This window comes from Neophocaena asiaeorientalis, unplaced genomic scaffold, assembly GCF_003031525.2.
Source record: "Neophocaena asiaeorientalis asiaeorientalis breed wild unplaced genomic scaffold, Neophocaena_asiaeorientalis_V1.1 scaffold546, whole genome shotgun sequence".
In the NCBI taxonomy this organism is placed as follows: domain Eukaryota; kingdom Metazoa; phylum Chordata; class Mammalia; order Artiodactyla; family Phocoenidae; genus Neophocaena; species Neophocaena asiaeorientalis.
In genome coordinates, this window is record NW_020175442.1 from 846,669 (window position 1) to 874,056 (window position 27,388).

Below are 27,388 nucleotides of genomic sequence, written 5' to 3' on the forward strand. Positions count from 1 at the left end.
TAATATACAGAATATATAAAGAACTCATATAACTCAATAGCAAAAAAAAATCTGATTAAGTATTATTCAGCCTTAAATTATTTGTAATAACCTGGATGCACCATGAAGGCATTATGCTAAGTGAAATAAGTCATACAGAGAAAGACAAATGCTACATGATCTCACTTTAATGTAGAATCTAAACTAAAACAAACACAAAAAATCCTCATAGATACAGAGAACAGATTGGTGGTTGCAGGAGGCAGGGGTCAGGTGGGGAAGGTGGGTGAAGTGGGTAAAAGGGGTCAAAGGTGCAGGCTTCCAGTTACAAATAATTCATGGGGAGGTAGTGCACAGTATGGTAACATAGTTAATAACACTGTATTGTACATTTGAAAGTTTCTAAGAGAGCAGATCTTAAAAGTTATCATCACACACACACAAAATTACAACTAAGCATGGTGATGGATGTTAACTAGATTTATTGTGGTGATCATTTCTTTCTCTCTATATTTATATACAGGTGTTTTACACCTGAAACTAATATGCTTTATGTCAATTATATCTCAATTTTTAAAACAAGTATCGCAAGTCAGACTGCTCATCCTTTTCCTCACTAAGGTGTTACATTTTCAATTGTGATGTGACAACTTAGGTAGTGAAGCACATTATGGGAGAAACCATTTTGACTTTTCAGTGTTTACTAAAGTATTTTAGATGAAAAAAATAAAGCATTTTATCAGATTTTTGTTTTTAATTTTTTTCTGCATAGTTTCATGCCAATGTAGTTTTCTAATGAAAGTTATAGATTCTGAATGGTGTATTTTTAAATCTTTCAATCTCTGAGCTCTCTGAAATTTTGCTACTTGGCAAGGATGGCCACGTCCTCTCATTTGATTTACATTTTCAACAATGAATTAGTTTAAAAAAACTATATTTTGTAGACATAGGTTATCATTAAAATTCAGTTGACCCAGTTAACTCTGATTTTTATATTTTAAATTTATTATTTAAAAGGTAAGATCTTTACTTGGTGGTAAACCAGGTACGGAATTTTTTTTTTAAGGGCTTCAAATGCTTGGCTTATTTATTTATTTATTTATTTATTTATTAATTAATTTATGGCTGTGTTGGGTCTTCATTTCTGTGCGAGGGCTTTCTCTAGTTGTGGCAAGCGGGGCCACTCTTCATCATGGTGCGAGGGCCTCTCACTCTCGTGGTCTCTCCTGTTGCGGAGCACAGGCTCCAGACGCGCAGGCTCAGTAGTTGTGGCTCACAGGCCTAGTTGCTCCACGTCATGTGGGATCTTCCCAGACCAGGGCTCGAACCCATGTCCCCTGCATTATCAGGCAGATTCTCAACCACTGCGCCACTAGGGAAGCCCTGGAATTTTTTAAATAATAAAAATATTCCCATTAGCTCTCTGTTTTATGCATGGCAGTGCACGTACATCAATCCCAGTCTCCCAATTCATCCCACCCCACACTGTGTCCACACGTCCATTCTCTACATCTGGGTCTCTATTCCTGCCCTGCAAATAGGTTCATCTGTACCATTTTTCTAAATTCCACATATCTGTGTTAACATACGATATTTGTTTTTCTGACTGACTTCACATTTTATGACAGACTCTAGGAACACTGCCATGTGTAAAATGGATAGCTAGTGGGAACCTGCTGTATAACGCAGGGAGCTCAGCTTGGTGCTCTGTGATGACCTGGAGGGGGGGGATTGTGGGTGGGGGTTGGGAGGGAGGTCCAAGAGGGAGGGGATATATGTATACATGTAGCTGATGCACTTCGTTGTGAAGCAGAAACTAACACAACATTGTAAAGCAACTATACCCCAATTTTAAAAAAACAATTTATTTAAAAAATATATTCTCTGGCCAAGTTTCAAAGGTATCCTATTTGAGGAGATTTTTTTCCTCCTTTTAATAACTATACTGATGTGCTTCTGAACTTTTAAATGAAGTTTTAATTTTAAAATATTCAACTTACATGGCTATAATATAAGAACAGGTTTGCTGACATCTTTTGTCTCTTATTCCCTGGTCTTTGGTACTTTTTGTCTTTTAAATATTCCTTTACTATAATTTTAATGATTAAGAAGGAGCAGATATTCATGCATATATACTCAATAGTTCATATTTATCCAGAAGCCACCTCATAACGTTTTTCTTACTGTTTATTGAAAGTAAAGCACAGACACTAAAAACTATATAAAACAAATGTATATCACAAACAGTTATAAGACAAACACTCTTATAACTACCACACAGGTCAGGAATAGAACTGCCAGTTATCCCCAGAAACTTTTATGGATCCCAACCCAGCCACAAGCCTATCTCTCCTGCAGTAAGTAAGCAGTTGCTCTTTTTTCTTTTATGGTTTATCACTCGGGTGTACATCTTTTAAAACTGTAGTTTAGTCTTGTTTGTTTTACTCTTGTGTCTTTCAGTCTACAAGTTCTCCTTCCATTGCCTTTTCCCCACTTTATAATTTAATTGTTGAAGACCCCCAGCCATTTAACCTGTAGAGATTCCCACAGCCTGGATTTTGCTGATTATAGTCTCATGGTGTAGTTAAGCATGTTTCTCCCTCTGTATTTCCTGCAAATTGGTAGCCACATATAGAGGCCTAGCCAAGGTCAGTTTTGCTTGTTTGTTTTTGGCAAGACTATGGGTGATATTGTGTTCTTTCATTAGGAAGCACAAAATATCTATCATCATTCTGTGGTGTTAGTTAACAGTTGTGATTCCTCAACTCCCTACATACATTAGATCATTTAGGGGATTGCAAAATGGAGATATTCTTGTTCTTTCACTTCTTTTTCATTTATTGGCTGGAATACATCCCCTAATCTACTATTTGGTTAGTTGTGTTATTGTATGTATAGAAAAGGTGGAATAAATGCTTGATTCTTCACCTTTGTTTACCAGTTTTGGAAATAATGAGTTGGCTTTCTTTCATCTGCTAAATGTGAATAATTTTTTTGTATCATTTTGAACTTCTGAATTTAATCATATTTGACCTGTTGCAATCCATTGCAATTTTTGTCCTTACTGAAGTTCATATTGTCCCATTTCTGGCTGGTGAGATCCTCTTCAAGCTCCCAGAGTTCTTTTAACGTGACTCCAGGTTTGATACCTTTTACAGCTTGGTTTCTAGTATGACAAGTTGTTCCAGGCTCAGCTGGAGAATAGACAGGAATTATGAATTTATCTATGAGCATGCTGTGAACCAGTGGTTGTAAACCGGTATTGAGGGGCCAAAAGTAGCCACCAGCCATGTAGTCCCTTTTTATTGTCAAAAGAAACAAATCATCATTCAAGAGCAAAAAAAATCAATTTTTTTAGCATTTACTATGTGCCAGGTGTTGTACTAGTTTCTGGGAATATGGTGGTTAATAAGAGATAAAGCTGCCCTCAGGGAATTTACAATCTGATGAGGAAAACAATACAAGCCAAAACACTATCAAGTAAACTTGTAGGACCCTAGGATGGTGTGAGTCTTAGAAGGGTCCTAACTCAGGGTATTGGAGGTCAAAGAAAGATTTGCAAGTGATATATTATTTAATCTCCTATTTAAAACTTAAGTGTTCCAGGTAAAGAAAGATAAGGGAAAATTACTCAAGGCAGAGACAGTATAGATGAACCTGATTTCCTTTAGTTAGAAAAGCCATCAGCATGTCTGTATTAAACATATTCTGTTCCAAAACTTCCAGAAATCTGATCCTGTGTCCAGTCTTTCTGTTACCACTGCCTTTTCTCTTGCCAGAAACGACCACAAGTAATATTTTTCTCCACAGAATCCAAGTTTTAAATTGGAGTCATTTCTGTCCTAATCCAGACTGGATAAGTTGGTATCACTTACTGTTGATTTTTTCTTTTTGTCCAAGATGAGTTTTCCAGAATCAACCTTGCTATTCCATCTTACTTGTTGGCATTTTAATTACCATAATATTTACCCCTCCAATGAACTGTCTTTTCTAGCTGACATTCATACTTAATTGGAGCCTTCTTTACTTTTAAAGATATGATTCTTGTACTTATCCTACTTTTTATTCCTTTGTCCATGTCAGAAGGAAACACTGAAACAGCTTATCTGTGACAAAATACAAGGAAAACTATAATTATTAGCTTATTATCAATATTGAAACTGATCATGGTGAAGTTCATTCTAATGTATTATTTCAGTAAGAATATCGATCTAACCATTTTGGAGCAACACTGTTGGCCTTTTCTCTCTGACACTTTGGTCCATTTCTATTTCTTGAGAAAACTGTTTTAGACTGCTAAAGTATAATTTCTGAAAAGGTAAAATTATGATTTTCAGGCAAATATGAAGTAAACATGGGTCAAAGATTTTATTCAATTTGTTAATTAATGATGGAACCAGTAAGATGTTAATACAAATTCAAAGAACATTGAGCTATTTATAGACAATTGAATATGGGAATGTTAGAATAAGATAGTTGAGTTCGATACAAAACTGATTAGTATCCTGTATGTTAAGCTATATAACCTTTGGGGTTATTGTTCTTTTCACCAAACAGAAGAATTAGCATATAGTTAGTAAACAGTGAGTCTAACAAAGTACATTTCCCTAATCCTTGGGTGGCTCTGTGTCCCATATGACACTGAAAAGACCTGTTACATTTTTTTTTTGCCTTTTTTTCAAGTTGTGAATGATTAGAGAATTTTCTTTAGGTCTGAGGATTGTTCATGAATAACTGATGAAGTAAGCTCTGTTTTAGTATACTTAGTAAGTTTTGTATTCCAATGTCAGACAACTGCCTAACGATTAATCTTTAATATTGAAGTTCTGAGGAGAATAAATCATTTTTATTGGACATCAAAGAAAGGCAAAGGGAATTTCTATATGCTTAATAGATTTAAAGTAATTTGCTATGGAATAAACTCTCTATATTTTTATGTTCCCTAGGGTTTTCCTGGAGATATTGGGATTCCTGGACAAAATGGCCCTGAAGGATCAAAGGTAAGGAAAAAAAAAAAGAAAAAGAAAAACAGAAGAAGAAAAAAGTATGGTATCTATAGTTTTCTAATGTCAAATCTCAGTGAATGGGTAAAAAAATATTTTAGAAATATCAGAACATTTCTGGATATTTTTGAGCCGACTCGGTGCATTTAAAAAACCTTATACAGCTTGTTTTGAGATAATCAGGAAGTAGTTTGCGTGTCTGGTTGTTCTTTTGGTATCATTTGTTTCGTAGGAGTATGTTTATACAGCCTCTTGGGTTCAGGTCATTGAAAATGATTTTACTGGTTTGGTCTAGACTTAGATTAGGGTGACAATGTTTGCAAAGCACGTAAATAACTGAAAAAACGATTTCTTATAAGAGGTGAAAAAAATTTAAAAACCCAAAAACCTATAGCCTACACTGAATAGATGAGAGTTTTCTGACCACTAAAACCCTTTAGGGCCTATTAAATATCCACTGATTAAAATAAAAGAAAGCCTATGGTGTTCTGGAATTTAGACATAGTACAAACTACCTGCAGAAACCTAATCATTTCTAACTTGCTTTACTGTTGTTGTGTATGTATACTAGAAATTATCCATAGAAAACCTTTAAATACCAAGCTTTGCCAAGCAGGCTGACATAGAATGAGCATCGTAAACAAATAAAGTATTGTGAATAGACACAGAGCAATGAAATAGCCTGAAGTTTGGAGAACTGGCAGGTTATGAAGTATAGCTGCTGTGGAAGGTTATTAGTGTGAGTAAAGAGGAAGTGTTAGGGGATGAAGCTGGAAAGGATATTAATATAGCTATATTTGTTAGTGTACTATAGTGTCAAGTACTACAGTACTGTAGTAAATGTTTTACAGATACCTCATTTAATCTTCACAACATCTTTATGGGTAGATTTTATCCCCATTTTATAGATAGTTAAGTTATTCCCTCAGTCACATAACCATCAGGTGACTTAGTCAGGATTCTCACCCAGACATGATTTCAAAGTCTGAGCTCTTAACCACTTAGTTGGGGGATTAAATTGTGGGGAAGGTTTAAGACCATGTTGAAGAGTTCCTACTTCTACCATGGGCATCATGGAGTAATCAAAGATATTTAAATAGTAAAGTAATCTAGGTGATTTATGTTTTAAAAAAGATACCTCTTATGTCAGCATGGAGGATGGTTTAACAAGAGAAAAAATGAAGGCAAAGAGATGAGCTAGAAGAAGCTAGAAAAGAAGTTATAAAGATCTGAAGTGAAATAGAACATTCATTCAATCAACAAATATTTACTGGCTGCCTCTTATGTGACAGCCATTGTGCTAGACCCTAGGGCTACAAAGATGAAAAGTCTTGCTTCCTACTTTCAAGAAACTTACAATCTAGAGAAATATATGCAGGAAATCCTTTATAATAACCATGTGAATAACATATAATATGTGATACTGTGTGAGTATATGGTTAGGGGACTCGGATTACACTTTGTAGAGAAGGTAGCACTTGAGCTGACATGATGAATGAGTCAGAATTTGTAGACAGACAAGTAAGATATATGGCATTCAGGAAAAGGAAACCTGTGAGAGGATGAAGGTGCAGTATTTGGAACACATTTGTACTAAAAGTTATTCATTCTTTATGTGAAATTCAAATCTAACTAGGCATCCTGTGTGTTATTTGAAAACACTACTGGCCACCTAACAACTCTCCGTGTACATATTCAGCCGTATTTCCCTCTCCCTTTCTGTCTCCACAGAAAAATTATTCCTCCCCCTCTCCAGTATTCAAATTTCACATATGTTTTGTATCAAACCCTCTCCTGACCCCTGAATGACCTCATGCCATCAATTATCACCTTTATCCTGATCTCTCCTTTGACTCAAAATTTCCTATCTTTGCCCTTGAAACCATTTTCACTGCCAATGTTTTAGTTTAGGCCCTATTTATTCTTCACCAGGATTAGTGTAATAGCCCTCTAATTGTTCTTGCCACCATTCTGGCATTTCTTCAAATCTACATCCAAACTACTGATGTAATAATGTTTGTAAAGTATAGATTTCATCATGTCATTCTTGTACTTAAATTCTTCAGTATCTCCATAGCTTCCAGGTTAAGGATTATAATTCTTTACTTTTTACACAAGGTTCTTTATGACTTACTCTCCCTCTCTAACTCTGTTGTCATCTAGTCACATCTCCCATTGCTCTTTCAAAAACGTTACTCCAGGTAGACTATTTAGAGTACCAAACCATGCCATACTTGTTCAAATCTCACAGCTTCCTGCATGCTGTTTTTTTAATCTGGATCTGTGCCCTACTTATCTAGCTAACACCTACACATCCCATGCCACATTGTCCAGGAAGCTTTTCCTGTTCCTCTCAAATCTAATTGAGATGTCTCTTCTCTGTATTTCTAAAAAAATCTTTCAAGCACTTATCTTCATATAACTGTTGATTTGCTTATCTCTCTATTAGACTATAAGCTTTTTGAGAAAGACACTAATTGGTTTTATACATATCACAATAACCATGATAATATTCATAGCACATAATAGGAACATAATAGATATTGGCTGAGTGGATGATTGATTGAATGACTATTTAAAAGCTAATTCAGAAATAGAAACAATACAACTTGGCAACTGATTAAATGAAGGTGATGGGAGAAAGAGAAGTCAAAGATAAAACCGGGACTATGACTTGGGTTACTGATGTCATTGACTTAACTAAGGAACTCAGAAGGAGGAGCAGGTTTGGAAGATGGGGAAGACAAGAAATTTGATGCTGGGTATATTTAGCTTGTGGTATCTGGTTGATGTCAAGACAGAAATAATCAATATCTAGTAGTAAACTAAATCCCAAAGTAGAAATAGTAGCATGAATGGACATTGAGAGAGAGAGGTAGTATAGAGAACTGAGTTGAGAATTTCTCATATATAATTTAGCCCCTTACCTGCTGTATACTTAGGAACTTGAACTTGATGCATATATAAACACATTCATTTTTCCATTCATTCAGTAATTCATTCATTTAACATTTATTGAGTTTCTTTTATGTTTTAACCCAAGTACTAAATATGGGTTGATAAAGATTTCTGAACTATGGTCCCTCCCCTTGATGAGATTACAGTTCAGAGAGAGGTTGGAAAAAAAAAAAATCACAAAGTATTGTAAGACGTGCTATATAAAAGAGTTGGTGAAGGGCTATGAGAGCCTAGATAATTGAGCAACAGATTCTGCCTTAGGAAATTGGGAATTACTTCAAGAGGAAGTAATAATTGAACTTAATTTTTTTTTCTTCTGTAGGGTTTCCTAACTTTAAAAAAATGTTATTGAAGTATAGCTAATATACAATATTATATAAGTTACAGGTGTACAACACAGTGATTCACAATTTTCTAAAAATTAAAAAAAATTAATTTTATATTGGAGTATAGATGATTAACAATGTTGTGTTAGTTTCAGGTGTACAGCAAAGTGATTCAGTTATGCGTATACATGTGTATATTCTTTTTCAAATTCTTTTCCCATTTAGGTTGTTACAGAATATTGATCAGCATTCCCTGTGCTATACAGTAGGTCCTTGTTGGTTATCTATTTTAAATATAGCAGTGTGTACATATCAATCCCAAACTCCCAATCTATCCTTCCCTCCCCACTTTGTCCCCCTGGTAACCATAAGTTCATTGTCTAAGTCTGTGAGTCTTTCTGTTTTGTAAATAAGTACATTTGTATCATTTTTTTAAAGATTCCACATATAAGCGATATCATTTGATAGTTTTCTTTCTCTGTCTGACTTACTTCACTTAGTATGATAATCTCCAGGTCCATCCATGTTGCTGCAAATGGTGTTATTTCATTCTTTTTTAATGGCTGAGTACTATTCCATTGTATACATGTACGACATCTTCTTTATCCATTCATCTTTTGATGGACATTTAGGATGCTTCCATGTCTTGTCTATTGGGAACAGCGCTGCAGTGAACACTGGGGTGCATGTATCCTTTCAAACCATGTTTTTCTCTGGATGTATGGCCAAGGCTGGGATTGCTGGATCATATGGCAACTCTATTTTTAAGTTCTTAAGGAACCTCCATACTGTTCTCCACAGTGGCTGTACCAATGTACATTCCCACCAGCAGTGTAGGAGGGTTCCCTTTTCTCCACACACTCTCCAGCATTTATTGTTTGTAGACTTTTTGATGATGGCCATTCTGACTGGTATGAGGTAATATCTCATTGTAGTTTTGATTTGCATTTCTCTAATAATTAGTGACATTGAGCATCTTTTCATGCACCTATTGGCCATCTGTATGTCTTCTTTGGAGAAATGTCGATGTAGATTTTTTGCGCATTTTTTGATTCAGTTGTTTGCTTTTTTGATATTGTGCTTCATGAGCTGTTTGTAAATTTTGGAGATTAATGTCTTGTCAGTCACATCATTTGCAAATATTTTCTCCCTTCTGTGGGTTGTCTTTGGTTTTGTTTATGGTTTCCTTTGCTATGCAAAAGCTTTTGAGTTTAATTATGTCCCATTTGTTTATTTTTGCTTTTATTTCCATTACTCTAGGATATGGATCAAAAAGATATTGCTGTGATTAATGTCAAAGAGTATTCTGCCCATGTTTTCCTCTAAGAGTTTTATAGTATCCGAACTTACATTTAGGTCTTTAATCCATTTTGAGTTTATTTTTGCGTATAGTGTTAGAGAATGTTCTAATTTCATTTTTTTTCCCACGTATCTGTCCATTTTTTCCAGCACCACTTATTGAAGAGACTGTCTTTTCCCCATTGTGTAGTCTTCTTTCCTTTGTCATAGATTAATTTACCATAGGTGCATGGGTTTATTTCTGGGCTTCCTATCCTGTTCCATTGATCTATGTTTCTGTTTTTGTGCCAGTGCCACACGTTTTGGTGATTGTATCTTTTCTTTTTTTTTTCCAAAGAAGATGTTGGGGGTAGGAGTTTATTAATTTATTTATTTTTGCTGTGTTGGGTCTTCGTTTCTGTGCGAGGGCTTTCTCTAGTTGTGACAAGCGGGGGCCACTCTTCATCGCAGTTCAGGGGCCTCTCACTATCGCGGCCTCGCTTGTTGCGGAGCACAGGCTCCAGATGCGCAGGCTCAGTAGTTGTGGCTCATGGACCTAGTTGCTCCGCGGCATATGGGATCCTCCCAGACCAGTGCTCGAACCTGTGTCCCCTGCATTAACAGGCGGCTTCTCAACCACTGTGCCACCAGGGAAGCCCTGGTGATTGTATCTTTGTAGAATAGTCTGAAGTCAAGGAGTGTGATTCCTCCACCTCCATTTTTCTTTCTCAAGACTGCTTTGGCTATTCAGTGTCTTTTATGTCTCCCTGTAAATTTTAAGATATTTGCTCTAGTTCTGTGAAAACTGCCATGTGTAATTTGATAGGGATTGCACTGAATCTGTATATTGCCTTGGGTAGTTTAGTCATTTTGACAATGTCGATTCTTCCAATCCAAGAACAGGGTTTATCTTTCCAAATGTTTGTGTCATCTTCGATTTCTTTCATCAATGTCTTATAGTTTTCAGAGTACAGGTCTTTTGCCTCCTTAGGTAGGTGTATTCCTAGGTATTTTATTCTTTTTCATGCGATGGTAAATGGGATTGTTTCTTTCATTTCTCCTTCTGATGTTTCATTGTTACTATATAGAAATGCAACAGATTGCTGTGTATTAATTTTGTGTCCTGCAACTTTACCAAATTCATTGGTGAGCTCTAGTAGTTTTCTGGTAGCATCTTTAGGATTTTCTATGTGTAATATCATGTCATCTACAAACAGTGACAGTTTTACTTCTTTTCCAATTTGGATTCCCTTTATTTCTTCTTCTTCTCTGATTTCCATGGCTAGGACTTCCAAAACTATGTTGAATAAAAGTGGCAAGAGTGGATATCCTTGTCTTGTTACTGATCTTAGAGGAAATGCTTTCAGTTTTTCATCATTGAGTATGTTAGCTGTAGGTTTGTCGTATATGGCCTTTATTATGTTGTTGGTGTGTTCCCTCTATGCCCACTTTCTGGAGAGTTTTTAATCATAAATCGGTGTTGAATTTTGTCAAAAGCTTCTTCTGCATCTATTGAGATGATCATTTGGGTTTTCAATTTGTTGATGTGTTGTATCACACTGATTGATTTGCAGATATGGAAAAATCCTTGCATCCCTGGGACAAATCCCCCTTGATCATGGTGTATGATCCTTTTAATGTAGCACTTTTTTATTTTATACATAATAGTTTGTACCTCTTAATCCCTACCCCATCTTGCAGTCCACCCCCTAACTTTATGTTTTAAAGTATGCATATCATACTAGGTGAAGGACACAAGATGGCTTTGTAAATCCTCTTCAGTTTGTAAATTTTGTTTCTATTAAATTTTTGTTAAGAACAGTGTCAGAGAACTGAAGAAAGGCAGTTGACCTTTTGAATAGTATTATAATAGTGATCTTTAATTCTTCTCATTACTTCCTTTTGTCTTAAAATTACAATATAAAAGTGGGACAAAAGATCTGAAGCCCAGACATTTTAATGAATATTAATGGTTGAATTTCCAGTGGGTAGTAGTTACTTTTTAGATTGCTTTATCTAAATTTTTTCAATAAACATGAGCTTTTAGCCTCATCAGCACCAACATTATGAGACTAATTGTTTTTCTACACATGACTGAATTTTAATATAATATCATAGATGATTTAATCAAAATAACCAGAAAATTTTAAAGGAAGAGGAATATTATTTTACGTTTTATAGGTTGGGAAGGGTCTGTTTTTGTCTCTCTTTTTCATCCTTCCTATTTGCCTCAAAATTGTTTCTAGAAACAGAAGGGAAAAGTAGAGGCAAACATACTGACCCTATTTGCCTGATGTGTTTTTTTAGTTGTATACACTATGTCATGGAAGCATCTTAAAACTTCCTTTATTTTCATATATGTGTCTTCTTTAGAAAGTGGGGACAATATAAATTATTCAAGTTATGTTTCAGTTATACAAGATGGCCATCAAAAAAATCATGCACACTCTGTTTGAAATACGTGGTTACACTATTTGCAAACTTTTCCAGAGCAATTTGGCACAGCTCTAAAGAAGCCTTTTATTTTCTCCTCATTTTCTGCCAGTTGACTAAAAACCTCAAACTAACATTGGAAACTTGTGTTAACTATGGTTCTGTTGATTGTGGGACTGTGTGTGTACGTATATGTATATATAGATACAAAGCATACTTCAACAAGCCTTCTTGAGAGCTACCCAGTTTGGCAATCTGTTTTCAAGCATCCCATAACATTAGCAAAACCACATCCCTTGCTGCTTACTGCAGAAAGTGAGTACCCGATAAATAGTCTCTGTTCTCCAGTAAACAGAGGACTAACTTATTTGTTGCCATAACTGTTTATGTTGTTACTTTGGTTATGGAATTAAGGATGGTAAAGCAGGCTGTTCTTGTTTGTTGTATAACATCCCTGGTAAGTTTTTTGAAAAAAGCCTATTCGTGAGGTTATGTTACAGAATATATGGAAATAATTTTTACACTGAGTTATTAAAATATGTTATGTGTTTATCTATATAGCTAACAGATTAGTTATATTAGTTAAAATAGATCTGGTGAACTAACTTAATAAGAGGAAAATGCATTCCTAAATAGTTCTCTGAGATCACCTCAAGCCAGCCCTGAAGATTCACTTTCCAAAATCAAGATTCTGTTTGGAGATTTCTTATTTTAACCATTTTATATTCCAGGCAGCATTTAGTTAGCTGAGAAATATTTATTGAGTTATACAATGGGCAATAGACTTTGTTAAGCAATTACTTGGAAATAAGATTCAAACATGCTCTTCTGTCTACTAGGAACTTGTAATCCACTGGAAACATGAGATTTCCACGTGTGAAAAGTTAAAAAGTAAACTAGGCAGCACATAATAAATGGATAAGGAGCTCAGAGAAGAAAATAATTTGTGTGGCCATTTTTCTGAGAGTCTTCATAGAGAAATCGGGATTTGAGTTGGATCAGTTGGATTTGGCCAAGTAGAAGGAAGCAATGAGAGATTTTATGCAGCAGGTACAAAACCAACACAATGATGGAGGTGTGGAAATAAACCTACCTGACTTAAACAAAAAAAGTTAGTAGGTAGATTGTGACTGATCTTAAATATAAAGTTGAGGAGCTTGAATGCTAATAAGCCCATGGAAGTTTTTTTGTTTTAATTGTGGTAAAAAGCATATAACATAAAATCTACTCTCAAAAAATTTTTAAGTGTACAGTACAGTACTGTTAATATATGCATATTTTTGCACAGCGGATCTCTAGAATGTTTTTATCTTGCATGACTCAAACTCTATACCCATTTAACAGCAACTCCAATTTCTACCTCCCCCAACCACTGGCAACCATCACTCTCTTTCTGCTTCTATGAGTCTGACTACTTTAGATACCTTATATAAGTAGAATCATGCAATATTTGTCTTTCTGGGACTGGCTTATTTCACTTAGCATAAGGACTTAAGGGTTCGTCCATATTATAGCCTATGTCAAAATTTCGTTCTTTTTATTTTTAAAAACACAACATGCTTATGTTTTAATACACAACCAAAATACAAAACACTATAGTAAATTGATGGCAATAAAATATGGTATTTCATTTGCATTGCATGACATACGGTTAACATCCTTAGTCGTAAATGAGTTCTTAGAAACCAGTAACGAAGATGTCGATATACCAAGAGGAATGGGAAAAAAAAAAAAAGAAGAAAATGAAATAACACAAGTAACTAGGAAGGATTAAGCATATATGAAGATGACTAAGCTGAACAATAACAGAAGAAAAGCAATTGTTTTGTAATATCATATTACCAAAGATTAGAAATTTAACATTTATAGAGTTTTAGGAAACATACCCACGTAAACACAGGGGGACAAGATTGATGAGGTCCTGTCTATATAGTAAGGGAAAATCTAGTTTGGACTCAAAAGTATAAATTTAGGATATCCTTAGTCCTAACAGTTCTGATTCATTGGAATTATTTCAACAAATTAGTTGGATAAATTTAGTTTATATATAAACCATGTTTACTGCATAGAAAATTTGTAGCTAGTATTTGGACCACCCCCCAAAATGACTTGCATATTAATTTGTTTATCAATACACCCAAAAAGATGTGCACAAAATTTACACAGTGAAACAAAATAGAATTTTGTTCATTTTAAAGCCTGCATAATAATAGTCCATTATCCAATAGTCCAAAACCCCACATTTTCTTTATTCACTCATCTGTCAATGAACATTAAGGTTGTTTCCACCTATGGGCATACCTTGGAGATTTTGCAGTTTCAGTTCCAGACCACTGCAACAAAGCAAATATCACAACAAATCCAGTCACACAAATTTTTTGGTTTCCCATGCATACAGAAGTTATGTTTATACTATACTGTCGTCTATTAAGTATGCAATAGCATTATGTCTAAAAAATGTACATGCCTCAATTAAAAAATACTTTATTAGTAAAAAATGCTAACCATCATCTGACAATGCAGGGTTGCCAAAAAGTTTCAATTTGTAAAAAATGCAGTATCTGTGAAGTGCAATAAGGTGAAGCTTAATAAAATAAGGAATGCCTGTGTGAACATGGTAGTGCAGATATCTCTTGAAATCCTGTTTTTTATTCTTCTGTATAATATCCAGAAGTGGGATGGCTGGATCACATGGTAGTTCTATTTTAATTTTTGGAGGAACTGTTTTCACAGTGGTTGTACCATTTTACATTCTCATCAACAGTACACAAGGTTTCAAATTTCTCTACATCTTTGCCAATACTTGTTATTTTCTGTTTGTTCGTTTTATAATGGCCATCCTAACAGGTGTGAGGTGGTCTCTCATTATGGCTTTGATTTTCATTTCCCTGATGATTAGTGATGTTGAACAATTTTTCATGTGCCTCTTGGCCATTTGTACATCTTATTTCCAGAAATATGTGTTTAAGTCCTTTGCCCATTAGTTTAATTGTGTTATTTGATTTTTGCTATTGGGTAGTGGGAGTTCCTTATATATTTCAGATATTAAACCCTGTCAGGTATTTGGTTTGCATATATTTTCTCCCATTCTTTAGGTTGTCTTTTCACTTGGTTGATTGTTTTCTCTACTGTGCAGAAGTATTTAGTTTGATGTAGTCCCAGTAGTCTCTTTTTGCTTTTGTTGCCTTTGCATTTGGTGCCAAATCCAAAAATCATCACCAAGACTGATGTCAAGGAGATTTCTGCCTATATTTTCTTCTAGGAGTTTTATGGTTCAGGGATTACTAGTCTTTAATCCATTTGCTCATTGATGTAAGTGTATTTTAAGTTGATTTATGTGTATCGTGTAAGATGAGGTTCAGTTTCATTCTTCTGCATGTGGATATCCAGTTTTCCTAACACCATTTGTAGAAGAAACTACCTTTTCTCCATTGTTTAGTCTTGGCACCCTGATCAAAGACCATTTGATGGTATAAGCATCAGTTTATTTCTGGGCTTTCTATTGTGTTCCATTGGTCTATATCTCTGTCTTTTTGCTGGTACAAAACTTTTGATGATTGTAGCTTTGTAATATGTTTTGAAGTCAAGAAGTGTTATTCTTTCTCAGAGTTGTTTTGGTCAGGGTCCTTTTTGGTTCCATATGAATTATAGAATTCTTTTTTTATCTCTATCTGCAAAAAATTCCATTGGAATCTTGCTAAGGATTGCATTGAATCTGTAGATTGCTTTGGGCAGTATGGACATTTTAAGAATATTAAGTCTTCCAGTTCATGAATATGGGATGTCTTTCCATTGTTTGTGTCTTCTTTAATTTCTGTCAGTAATGTTTTATAGTGTAGGGGTCCCCAACCCCCAGGCCATGGACGGGTACCCTGTGGGGCCTGTTAGGAACTGGGCCCCACAGCAGGAGGTGAGGGGTGGGCCAGGGGCGGGCAAGCGAGCAAAGGTTCATCTGCTGCTCCCATCACTCCGCATCGCTTGCATTATGGCCTGAACCATACCCCGCCCCCACTATCCACGGAAAAATTATCTTCCACGAAACTGGTCCCTGGTGCCAAAAAGGTTGGGGACCACTGTTGTAGTGGACTATCTTTCCATTTATTTGTGCATTTTTTCATTTCTTGCATCAATGTCTCATAGTTTTCAGTGTACAGGACTTTCACCTCCTTGGTTACATTTACTCCCATGTGCTTTATTCTTTTGGGTGCAATTGTAAATGGGATTGTTTTCTTAATTTCATTTTTTGATGGTTATGAGTGTATAGAAATGCAGCAGTGTATTGATTTTGTATCCTGCAACTCTACTCAATCCATCTATTACTTCTAACAGTTTTTTGGTGGACTCTTTATGGTTTTATATATATGGTGTCGTGTCATCTGCAAATAGTGACCGTTTTACTTCTTTCTAATTTGGATGCCCTTCCTTCCTTCCTTCCTTCCTTCCTTCCTTCCTTCCAACTTTCAATTCTATGTTGATTAAAAGTTGGCAAAGTGGGCATCTTTTTATTGTTTCTGATCTTTGAAAAAAAAGCTTTCAACTTTTCATTGTTGAATATGATATACGCTGTGGATTTGTCATATATAGACTTTATTATGTGGAGGTACATTCCCTCTATACCCACTTTGTTGAGGGGTTCTTTTTAATCATAACTAGATGTTTAATTTTGTCAAATGCTTTTTTTTACATCTACTGAGATGGTCATATGATTTTTATTTTTTATTTTGTTAGTGTGTTGTATCACCTTGATTTGATGCAGAGATTTTGAATCATCCTTGCATCCCTGGGATAAATCCCACTTGATTTTGGTGTATGATACTTTTAATGTACTCTTTTTTATTGAAGTATAGTTGACTTACAATACTGTGCTTTAGGGAGGCTGTGTCTCTGTGCACCCACTTGTGCTAGCAAGGTACAGGGAGAGTGCAAAAGTGGTGTTCACCAGAACCTCCATCTGCAAAGTCCCAACTCATACCTGCCCCTCCAGAAGTCACTTTAAGATTAATAAATTAATCTCCTTCACATATAGTCCAGGCACTTCTCTAACTACTGCCTTTACACTGAGTCTCAGGAAGTGTGAGACCATGCGTGAGTCACTCAAAAGGAGTATCTCAGATTTCACAGCCCCCCAGTTCCTCTGGATTGAGTCCCATTGGGTTTCCAAAGCCAGATGTTTTGGGGGCCTCATTTTTTCAGTGCCAGTATCAAGGTTTGACACAAGTCCCTTGTATCTCAGGAAGTAGCTCCAGACCCATGAGAGCCCTCCCTATTGTGGGTTGCTTAATGGAGGTGGGTTTTTTGGTGAAACTACATGTCTACCTCTCCTACCTATTTAAATGTGCCTCTTTTATCCTTTGTCTTGGAGGAGCTATTTAGCTAGTTCTTTTTCAGTGGTAATTGTTTTGTATGTAGCGGTAGATTTGGTGTGTCCATGGGAGGAGATGCCATCTTGGACTGCCCCCCAATTGCTAGTTTTTCCAAGGACTTTTGCGTATGTATTCATCAGAGATATTGGCCAGTGATTTTATTTTCTTGTAGTGTCTTTATTTGGCTTTGGTATCAGGGTAGTGCTGGCCTCATAAAATGAGTTTGGAAGTATTCCCTTCTCTTCTGTTTTTTGGAAGAGTTTCAGAAGGATTTACATTAATTCTTTTCATAATGTTTGGTAGACTTATCCAGTGAAGTCATCTGGTCCTAGACTTTTATTTACTAGGAGTTTTTTGATTACTGATTTAATCTCCTTATTAGTTATAGATCTGTTCAGATTTTCTATTCATGATTCAGTTTTGGTAGGTTGTATGTTTCTAGGAATTTTATCTATTTCTTCTAGGTTATCCAGTTTGTTGCTGATATTAGTCTCTTGTGATCATTTTTATTTCTGTGACATTAGTTCTAATTTGCCTTGTTTCATTCTGATTTTATTTGAACCTTATCTTATTTTTCCTTAGTCTAGCTAAAGACATCAATTTTATTGATCTTTTCAAAGAATCAACTTATAGTTTTGTTGATTTTTTTTCTATTGTTTTTCTACTCTTAATTCACTTATTTCTGTTCTAATCTTCATTATTTTATTTCTTATGTTAACTTCGGACTTAATTTGTTCTCCTTTCTCTAGTTCCTTGAGGTGTAAGGTTAGGTAATTTATTTGAGATCTTTCTCCTTTTACAATGTAGACGTTTACCACCATAAAATTCCCTGTTAGTATTGCTTTTGCTGCATCCCATAAATTTTGGTATGTTGTGTTTTCATTTTTACTTGTCTCAAGGTATTTTCTAATTTCCATTTTGATTTTGTCTTTGGTTCTTCAGAAGTGTGTTGTTTAATTTTCACCTAGTTGTGAATTTTTCACTTTTCCTTCTACCATTGATTTCTAGTTTGATTCCATTGTGGTTAGAAAAGATAGTTGGTATGATTTCAATCTTATATTTGTTAAAAACTCGCTTTGTGACCTAATATGTGAGCTATGCTGGAGAATGTTTTGTGTGCGCTTGAAAAGAATGTGTATTCTGCTACTTTGTTCTGTATATGTCTGTTAGGTCAGTTTGGTCAATGCCATTGTTCAGATCCTCTGTTCCCTTATTGATCTTCTATCTGGTTGTTGTATCAATGATTGAAAGTAGGGTATTGAAATCTCTTGCATTTATTGTGTTGCTCTCTCTTTGTTCTATTCTGTCAGTTTTTGTTTAACGTATTTGGGTACTCTGATATTGTGTGCATATTTATGAATAATAGTTATATTTTCTGGCAAATTAATGAAGAAAGTTATCATTGTTCAATGTCCTTATTTGTTTCTTAAGATAGTTTTGACTTAGTCTGTTTTATCTGATGTAAGTATGACACCCCTGCTCTCTTTTGGTTATCATTTGCATGGAGTATCTTTTCCATCCTTTCACTTTCATCCTATGTATGTCCTTAAATCTAAATTTAGTCTCTCATAGATACAACTGTGGATTTTTTTTTTATTCAGCCACTTTAAATCTTGATTGCAGACTTTAATCCATTTACATTTAAAGTAATTACTGATCAGGAAGGACTTACTATAGTCATTTTGTTAATTGTTATTGCTTTCTGTCTTGTAACTTCTTTGTCCCTCTTACATTTCTTGCTATTTTCCTTTATGTTTCATTGATTTTTTTTTGTAGTGACATGCTTTGATTCCTTCCTGATTTCCTTTTGTGTATCTTTTATAAGTATTTTCTTTGTGATTACCATGGAGCTTACATAAAACATCCTATGGTTACAATGCTCTATTTTAAGCTGATAACAACTTAACTTCAATTGCATACAAGAGCTCTACTCTTTTTCTCTGTGGAAGATATTGAGAGGAGTGAGATGATGAAAGAGATGTTTTAGGAAGAATAATAATAGTAAATTACTGTTATGAATTTGGGGAACACATAGGGAAGAAAAGCAAAATACCAGTTCAGAAACTGTTGCAAACACTAATCAATGTGCAGTGAATAAGAAGGAAATAATATTTATTGAGTCTCTGTTATATTCCAGGTACCATTTTATTTGTTGTAACAAATAAAATTTATTACCTTATAATGCTTATGATAACATGATTCTACAGATAAGGATACTAAGGTCATGCCCCTAGTAAGCTTCAGAGCTGGAATTCAAACTCAATTTCAGATTTTATACATTTTACATTAAAATTTTTATGTGTTTCCATTGTATATATTATACAGGGTGAAGTAAGTCAGAAAGAGAAAAACAAATATCATATATTAACGCATATATGTGGAATCTAGAAATATGGTAGAGATGAACCTGTTTGCAAGGCAGAAATAAAGACACAGATATAGAGAACAAACATACGGACATCAAGCGGGGAAAGAAGGGGTGGGATGAATTGGGAGTTTGGGATTGATATATCCACACTAATACATATAAAATAGATAACTATTGAGAACCTGCTGTATAGCACAGGGAACTTAATGTTCTGTGGTGACCTAAATGGGAAGGAAATCCAAAAACAAAGGGATATATGTATACATATAGCTGATTCACTTCACTGTACAGCAGAAACTAACACAACATTGTAAAGCAACTATACCCCAATAAAAAAAAATGAAAACATTTAAAAACTCAAAAAAAATTTTTTTGTGTTTAACATGATAAATATGAAACATGTACACAGTTTTAAAAATAATAATGAAACAAATCCTATTATTGGTAAGAAATAGATCATTGGAATCCCCTTGTGCATCCCTCACTAATCATATCTGTCTCTTCCCTTCTGGCATTAACAGTTAACCATTCTCTTGTTTTCGTCATACTTTTACCATGTATATACTGATAATATTTGTTATTTTGCTTGTTTTTGAAATTCATATAAATAAAATCATACTACAGTAAGTCCCCTACATATGAACCTTCAAGTTGAAAACTTTCAAAGATGAGAAATGTGCATTTGCATGTCCAATCACGTAAGTTAGTTCATGTGTCTGGTGTACATTGTCACGTGCGTGTGTCCTCTACAAGTGGTTGTGCTTTTGTATACTGTACAGTACTGTACAGAGTAAAGTAGTCCAGTATCTTTATTTCAAGCCCAGGATGTCTGGAAGCAAGCATAAAAGCAGCAGTGATATATATAGCCGATTATATTAGCTGGGTATCTAGGCTAACTTCGTTGGACTTAGGAATAAATTGGACTCACGAACGTGCGCTCGGAACAGAACTCATTCGTATATAGGGGACTTACTGTATATACATTCTTCAGTTACTTCCTTCTTTCACTCAATCTTATCTTTTCATCTCATTCTAGGTTGATCCATATTATTACAGCATGTTCATTTTCACTATATAGTAACACACTGTATAGATATACTACACTTTTTTAATGGATAGAACTGTTGATAGATATCCTTTCTTGTGGATATCTTTTAGTTTTCATAAATCTTTCATGTATGCTTGTAATGACTGTGTAAACTCCAATTTGGGGATTCAGTTTTCTATATATGGCCATTAGATCAAGTTTATTAATTTTGCTATTTAAGTTTTTTCTGTTCCTACTGATTTTTATCTGCTTGACCTACTAATTTCTGGCAGAGATGTGTTAAAATTTCCTCTCTAATAGTGGATTTATCAATTTATCCTTATCAGTTTTTAATGTATATATTTAGAAGTTGTGTTACTAAATGCATAAAAATTGTCTTTTCTCTTCCTAGTGAACAGAGCCTTTTATCATTACTGAGTGACCCTCTTAATGCTAATAATCTGTTTTACCTTAAAACCTATTAGATCTAATGTTAATATAATTACTCCAGCTATTTTGGGGCTGGTAAATCACTTGCATATCTCTTCCCATTCTTTGAAATTTAATTTTCCTCATTTTTATGTTTTGGATGCGTTTCCTGTAAACAGCATATAACTAGTTTTTTTCCCCCTTAATACAGCTTTTATTCTTTTAAGATTATAAGGTAGTCTTGGAAGAGAAAGGAAAAAGGAACCTGGGCTTATTTGCCTCCCTGAAAGGGTTATTTTCGGTTTTTAGTCAGGGTGCCACTTCCTTAGGGTAAATAGCTGCAGTGAGGGAATAGCACAATCTAGTTCTCTTAGATAACTCACCCCTCTTCTGGTTACACCCTGGGTATGGAGCTAAGCCAGTTTCTTAAACATATGCTCCAACCTAAAACTGTACCTTTATCAATGCCTTTTGAGACCTTGCAATTGTTGATAAGTTTTTGGTGTGTTCTTATTTTTAACTACATGTTTTATTAACCTATCATAATTCAATACAAAATTATTTTCACATGTTACAAAATTTCTGATCCTCCCAGAAAAGATTTTGCTTCTTCATCTAAGTCCCCCTTTTCACTTTGCTTATACTTCTATTTCTGTTACAACTCGTATTCTGATTTTTATTTTAAATTGCCTTCTCCCATAATAAATTATGAATTCATTGAGAACAGGGACTGTGTCTTATTTATATTTGTATACTCCAGGCCTCATGTTGTACTTTTTACTGGACCTTACACATAGTAGAAAATTAATAAAATGTCAGACGAAAAAAATGAATGAACACATGAATTAAATAACTAAACATTAGCTATCCTGTGGTGGAATTTAAATATCACAGCATTCTGATTCTGACCTTCAGTCTAAACATTTAAAAACCTATTACTTAGAGTTCTACAAGAGCATTTTGGATATTAAGATTTAGAAGTCATTGTATCCGTTAGGATTCTTTCAGTTGTAAGTAATGGAAACTCAACTAAAATATGATTGTATAAATATGTGAGAAGTTTAGGAATTCAAACACAACACCCCCCAAAATATCGTAAGAACCCAATCACTCCATTTGTTAATTCATTGATTTCATTCTCAGGTTCTCTCCCCTTCATAGTTCCCTTCTGTTTAGGTTTACATCATCCTTAATGCTATTCTGTCTTCCCAGTTGTTCCACTGTAGTCCAAAATTTTCTTTAGTTGGACTAACTTGGGTTTCTGGCTCATTACTGAACCAACCACTGTTTCTAGGGATGTAGAATATGCTGACTTAGGTCCCTGTCACATGTCCATCCTTAAATTTAGTCAGGGGTAGAGTCACCTACCCTCAAACCACATGGGGAAAGACTGTTTCCTTAAGGAAAACTAGGATGCTTTTGCCTGAAAAAAGATGAATATATGTTGGACTTGCATAGAACAGTATACGCTCATTTCAATAATCCATCTCTTCCTATTAAAAGTAAGAAAGCTGTGCAAAACTTCTAGGTTATTGCCTAAACTGATGCAGTTTCTTGAATGGTGCTTATGTACAGAATAAGCCTGTGATAATATATTACAGACTTTTAAACCGATGAAGTTTTTCATTTTTGATTGTTAGAACACAGCAATGATAGACCAAGATATATCATGAAGGAAAGATTCTCATGCAGTTTTGTCACTCTGCTCCATTCCAAACTAAAGATCAGTCACCTGGGTAGAACTGCTACTTGGCATAGTTATTTGTTACAGTTAAAAATGAGATAAAACCATTTAATGGTTATAGACTTACTAAAAGCAATAATGCAAAGGTAGTTTTTAAAAGAGATTTACTTAAAACTTTGACACATTGCATAGTTAGGGGAACAGAACAAAATGAAAAATGTTGCCATGTTGAAGAGATGATATACAGTGTTTTCTGAAATAGGAAGATTTTTGTTTTAGTTACTTGGATGAATTGTTATTCAAAGAGCATTTTAGGACTTCCCTGGCGGTCTAGTGGTTAGGACACTGCACTTCCACTGTAGGGGGTGCAGGTTCGATCCCTAGTCAGGGAACTAAGGTCCCACATGCTGCGTGGCACAGCCAAAAAAAAGTAAATTAAAAAAAAACGAGTATTTGATTTTTAACAACATGCATTTAGATTAACAAAAGTTTTCTTTTAATCTTGAAATTCCTAATCATGTTCAGATTGTTACTTTCTTCTGCAAATTTTCCTCTCTTTTCACTAGCCTGCATCAAGAAAGGAAGTAAGTTGAACATTTCATATGAATAATGTGTTCCAGACTTTGCTAGTCTCTTAACAGATATTAAAACACTATATATCTTCTCCATCTGTTTTCAGACTTTGTGGACACTCTATTATCTTTTTATTGTACTAGTATCAGATTAACAATTGGGCCTATTGCTTTAAATTTAGGAGTACTTTTTATGAAAAGGTGTCTCCATACGGAGCAGATTATGTGAACATTAACATATTGTTTAAAAGTAAGTTTATCATATATTTTCCACCTTTTTGGATGGCAGGCAGTTTTCTGCTTATCTATCCTCCCATCCCATTTTGATAACTTCCTAATGGGAAATGAGTGGTACCAAATAGTATTGCACATCTGAGATTAATGCCTATTGAAAATGTATTAATTGAGCTAAAAATTTTATTGTGTGTCCTTATATTGCTTTACAGGGGCTCATTGGAAATAGAGGGCCTCCTGGACCTCCTGGTCTCAAAGGAACTCAGGTATGAAGTTCCTTTAAGCAATTTTTTAATTCAGATTTTCCTTTTTTATTTTTTGTGGGACTTTAGTTTTTGCTCAAAGAAAACTTTGCATTAGTATGGACAATTTTTGCCATCGAGGATTTCAAGTTACCATTTTATATTCACAGTTATGGAATGGAATTTGGAATCATTTTAATGTTCTGAATTCATTAAGTGATTTATGTAGTGGTGTCCATGGAATGTCCGAAGAATCTGAGCCTAGAATCTCACTTATATGTACCAGTATATTTAACATTTGTGTCTATTTTATATTTCTAACCCATATATTATATTTTAATTGAATTATGGACTGAGCAAAATGTTTTAAAATAAATAAAATAGAATATATGATTTCTAAAGAGGTCTGTAAATGTTCAGATGTGGTAAATATGAACTATTTATTTAAAGGTAAAAAATCAGTATGTTTAGAAAATATGTCAATAAATAGAATAAACACATTTATTACTTTTTAATTCTCTTAGAGAAAAAGTATAAAAATTATTTGTTTTTCTATTCTCTATCCACCCATACAGCGTTTAATCCTTAGAAGAATGCACAAAATTTTATATTTTATGACATTATAACTGATTTGATCCCGAAAATATTGGATCTGTAAATTAGACAAAAAGAAACTCTAAAAAAAAAAAAAGAAGAAAAAAAAAAGAAACTCTAGACATTAAGCTCCATTTGGGTAAGATCTGATATACCTTTATCTCTAAGGCGTAAGACAGAACTGAGACTCAAAAACATATTTGCTGAATGAATTAAGTATCAGAATGTGCCAAGAGCAAACATGTTCTGTACCAATAATTTTTTAATATACCAATGTGTATTGATTTCCATCTGTTAAGAACTTGAGTTTCTCTCTATGTCAGAGATAGTGAGACCAAGAAGGTAAAGGCTGTCCATAATTCACAATCTCAGTGATTCCTAATCCTGATTTTTGTGATACCCTAATCACTTTCACTCTTAGCTGCCCTCAATTTTCTATATTTAACTTATATCATCTACCAATTGAAAAATAACCCAGTAGTACAGTACATATCCCCCTTAATGTAGATATGAGGTTGTCACACAAAAAATTTAAACATTATGGGGTGATATAGTTCTAAAATACAAGAAAATCACAGTATTATTTTCATTACATCTCAGAAAGAGCTTCAGATTTCAGGATAAATGGAATAAGGTTTACATTTTAAAATATTTATTATCAGGCCATGACATGTTCTGATCTTCTTTTTTAAGGGAGAAGAAGGACTAATTGGATCCTTTGGAGAACTGGGGCCAAGAGTAGGTATCATATAAATAATTTTCGAAGCATGCTTCTCTTAAAGCAACTGTTTTGTAAATGTTTTTTAATGGCACCAAATTTTAAGTTATAGCAAAGAGCCAAGATTATAACAAACTATAGCCATACAATCCCCCCAAATAAAATAGACCTATAACTAATATTTTCCAGGGATATTTTAAATGATATTATGCCTGTTACATATTTACTTATTCCTTCAGTTCCTTCAGTCTTATGGTCTTAGTAATTTGTACAATTTATTTATAAAGTTTCTCAAAATGTAATATGAAGCTAAATACATTAACCATTTTAGTAATATTTTGGAAATTTCTGTTTTCTGAGTTTGTCAGTAAAATTATGAAAAGCAAATAAGACGTATTTTCTGTCCAACTTTTTTTTTCCGATAATATTCTGTGGTAATACATGAATTTCACATTTTCAAGTTCTGAAAATGAATTTTTTAAGAATTTGGGGATGCATGACAAAAGTTTACAATATCATGAAGTAATTAAGTTGTGTGCAACACATTTTAAGAGGCATTATTAGACTCACATGAAATACATCCCACTCTTTACTTGAGAACATCATATTGTACAGGTTCTTACAGTATTTTTACATTTAAAGAGACAGTAATTCTTTCTTTTGCACCTTTACCTAACTAGCACATATACTGCCACTCTCTTATTGAAAGTAAAAGAAGAGTTATTTTTGTTATTTTTTTTTTCATTTTTTGTGTGGTGAGTTATATAATGGAAAGACCATTGTTATTTGTGCTCCAGTATAATTGGCCTTATTTAAAATTTACTTCCCTAGAAAACAGGAAAACCATGTTCACCTCTTGCCTACTCGGTCATATTTGTTATTAATTGTTGCTACTATTGGTTGAATATTAATTTAGGTCTAGTGTTGCTCTAAGTTTGTCACAGGAATCATCCCTAATCTGAAACCAACCCTGCAGAAATTGACTGCATTTTTAGATTTAAAAAAATAAAGCTTTAATATTATATGCTTAAGCATAACATGCTCAAGATAACCATAATATGACAGAACTTAAACAGGACCAAAAGCGATGGCTCCAATACTGATGCTCTGAATCGCTTGATTTCAAAGAGATTATAAATATGCCAATGCCTGATACCAGTGAGATTCTTTCCATAATGTAGATAATGATGTATAACTATTTCTTACTATACTGCAGTGCCTGAGTATTACATTATTAAAGATGAAAGAAATATTCCTGCTAAGACTTTTTCCAGACAGTGTGAATAAAATGTATTATTAATTATTTTGTAAATATCAAAGTCCTGTAATGATTTAGACTCTTAACTACATTTCTTCTTTTATATCTGCAAATTGATTAGAGAGCAATTGATATTTAACAATAATAGGATAATTTTTTTTATCCTTTGCTCTATTTTGTGCTTGGTAGGGAACCACTAGACAATTTCAAGCAAGGCAGAGACCAAAATTAGAACAACTTTTTTGGGTGGAAGTCCTAAATATAATTTTAAGTTGCTAAAGTTTTTGTAAGTGGTCAAAACAGAATGAGAGCCGGAGGGTTGTTTTGTTTTGCTTTATTTTATTTTAAGAAAGAAAAATATGCGAGTACTTGTTAATGAATAAGAGTAATAAAATCCAAATATATAATGCCTAGTAGATATTATAAATTAGTATTCTTTTTAGCAATCTCCCCACACACTTTTTCTACTCCTAGAACACATTGGTTGAGGTATAGTGATCTCCTTAATCAAATCTTGCATAATCAGACATCAGTTGTTTGATATTAGAAACCACCTCCTGTAGATTACTCCAGGATATTGGCTTTCTCTCCTTCAGGGAACTTATCCTCTACTCTCTTCAGCTACTTACTGCTATGGTGAAACCCTTGACCTTGTCATTACCAGTAAGAGCAACCTCTTCATTTTCAAATTTAAACTTCTCATTCCCCAACCATCATCCCCTTTCTTTCTGGTGCCTTCTTTCTTGTAACCCAATCCAACCGTCCCAAGAGAAATTTCAATTCATTGATTCTAATGCCATTCCATTACTCCTTATCTCTCTCATCACCACATGTCCCTACTCATCATGCTTAAAACATTGTAATTATCCCTTTGATAACATTCTGAATTCTATTTCTATAGCCATTTACTTTCACATTTTTA

At 34.2% G+C, this 27,388-nt stretch overlaps 1 protein-coding gene across 1 annotated transcript in view; it reads left to right on the forward strand.

Annotated features, from left to right (window-relative positions):
* The window catches only part of COL24A1 (collagen type XXIV alpha 1 chain), a 377,122-nt gene that overhangs the window by 141,681 nt on the left and 208,053 nt on the right, over nucleotides 1-27,388 (forward strand). The window contains exons 20-22 of the mRNA XM_024767884.1: nucleotides 4,926-4,979; nucleotides 23,867-23,920; nucleotides 25,184-25,228. Of these exons, the coding sequence (XP_024623652.1) occupies nucleotides 4,926-4,979; nucleotides 23,867-23,920; nucleotides 25,184-25,228 (153 nt within the window). The remainder of the gene's footprint in view (nucleotides 1-4,925; nucleotides 4,980-23,866; nucleotides 23,921-25,183; nucleotides 25,229-27,388) is intronic.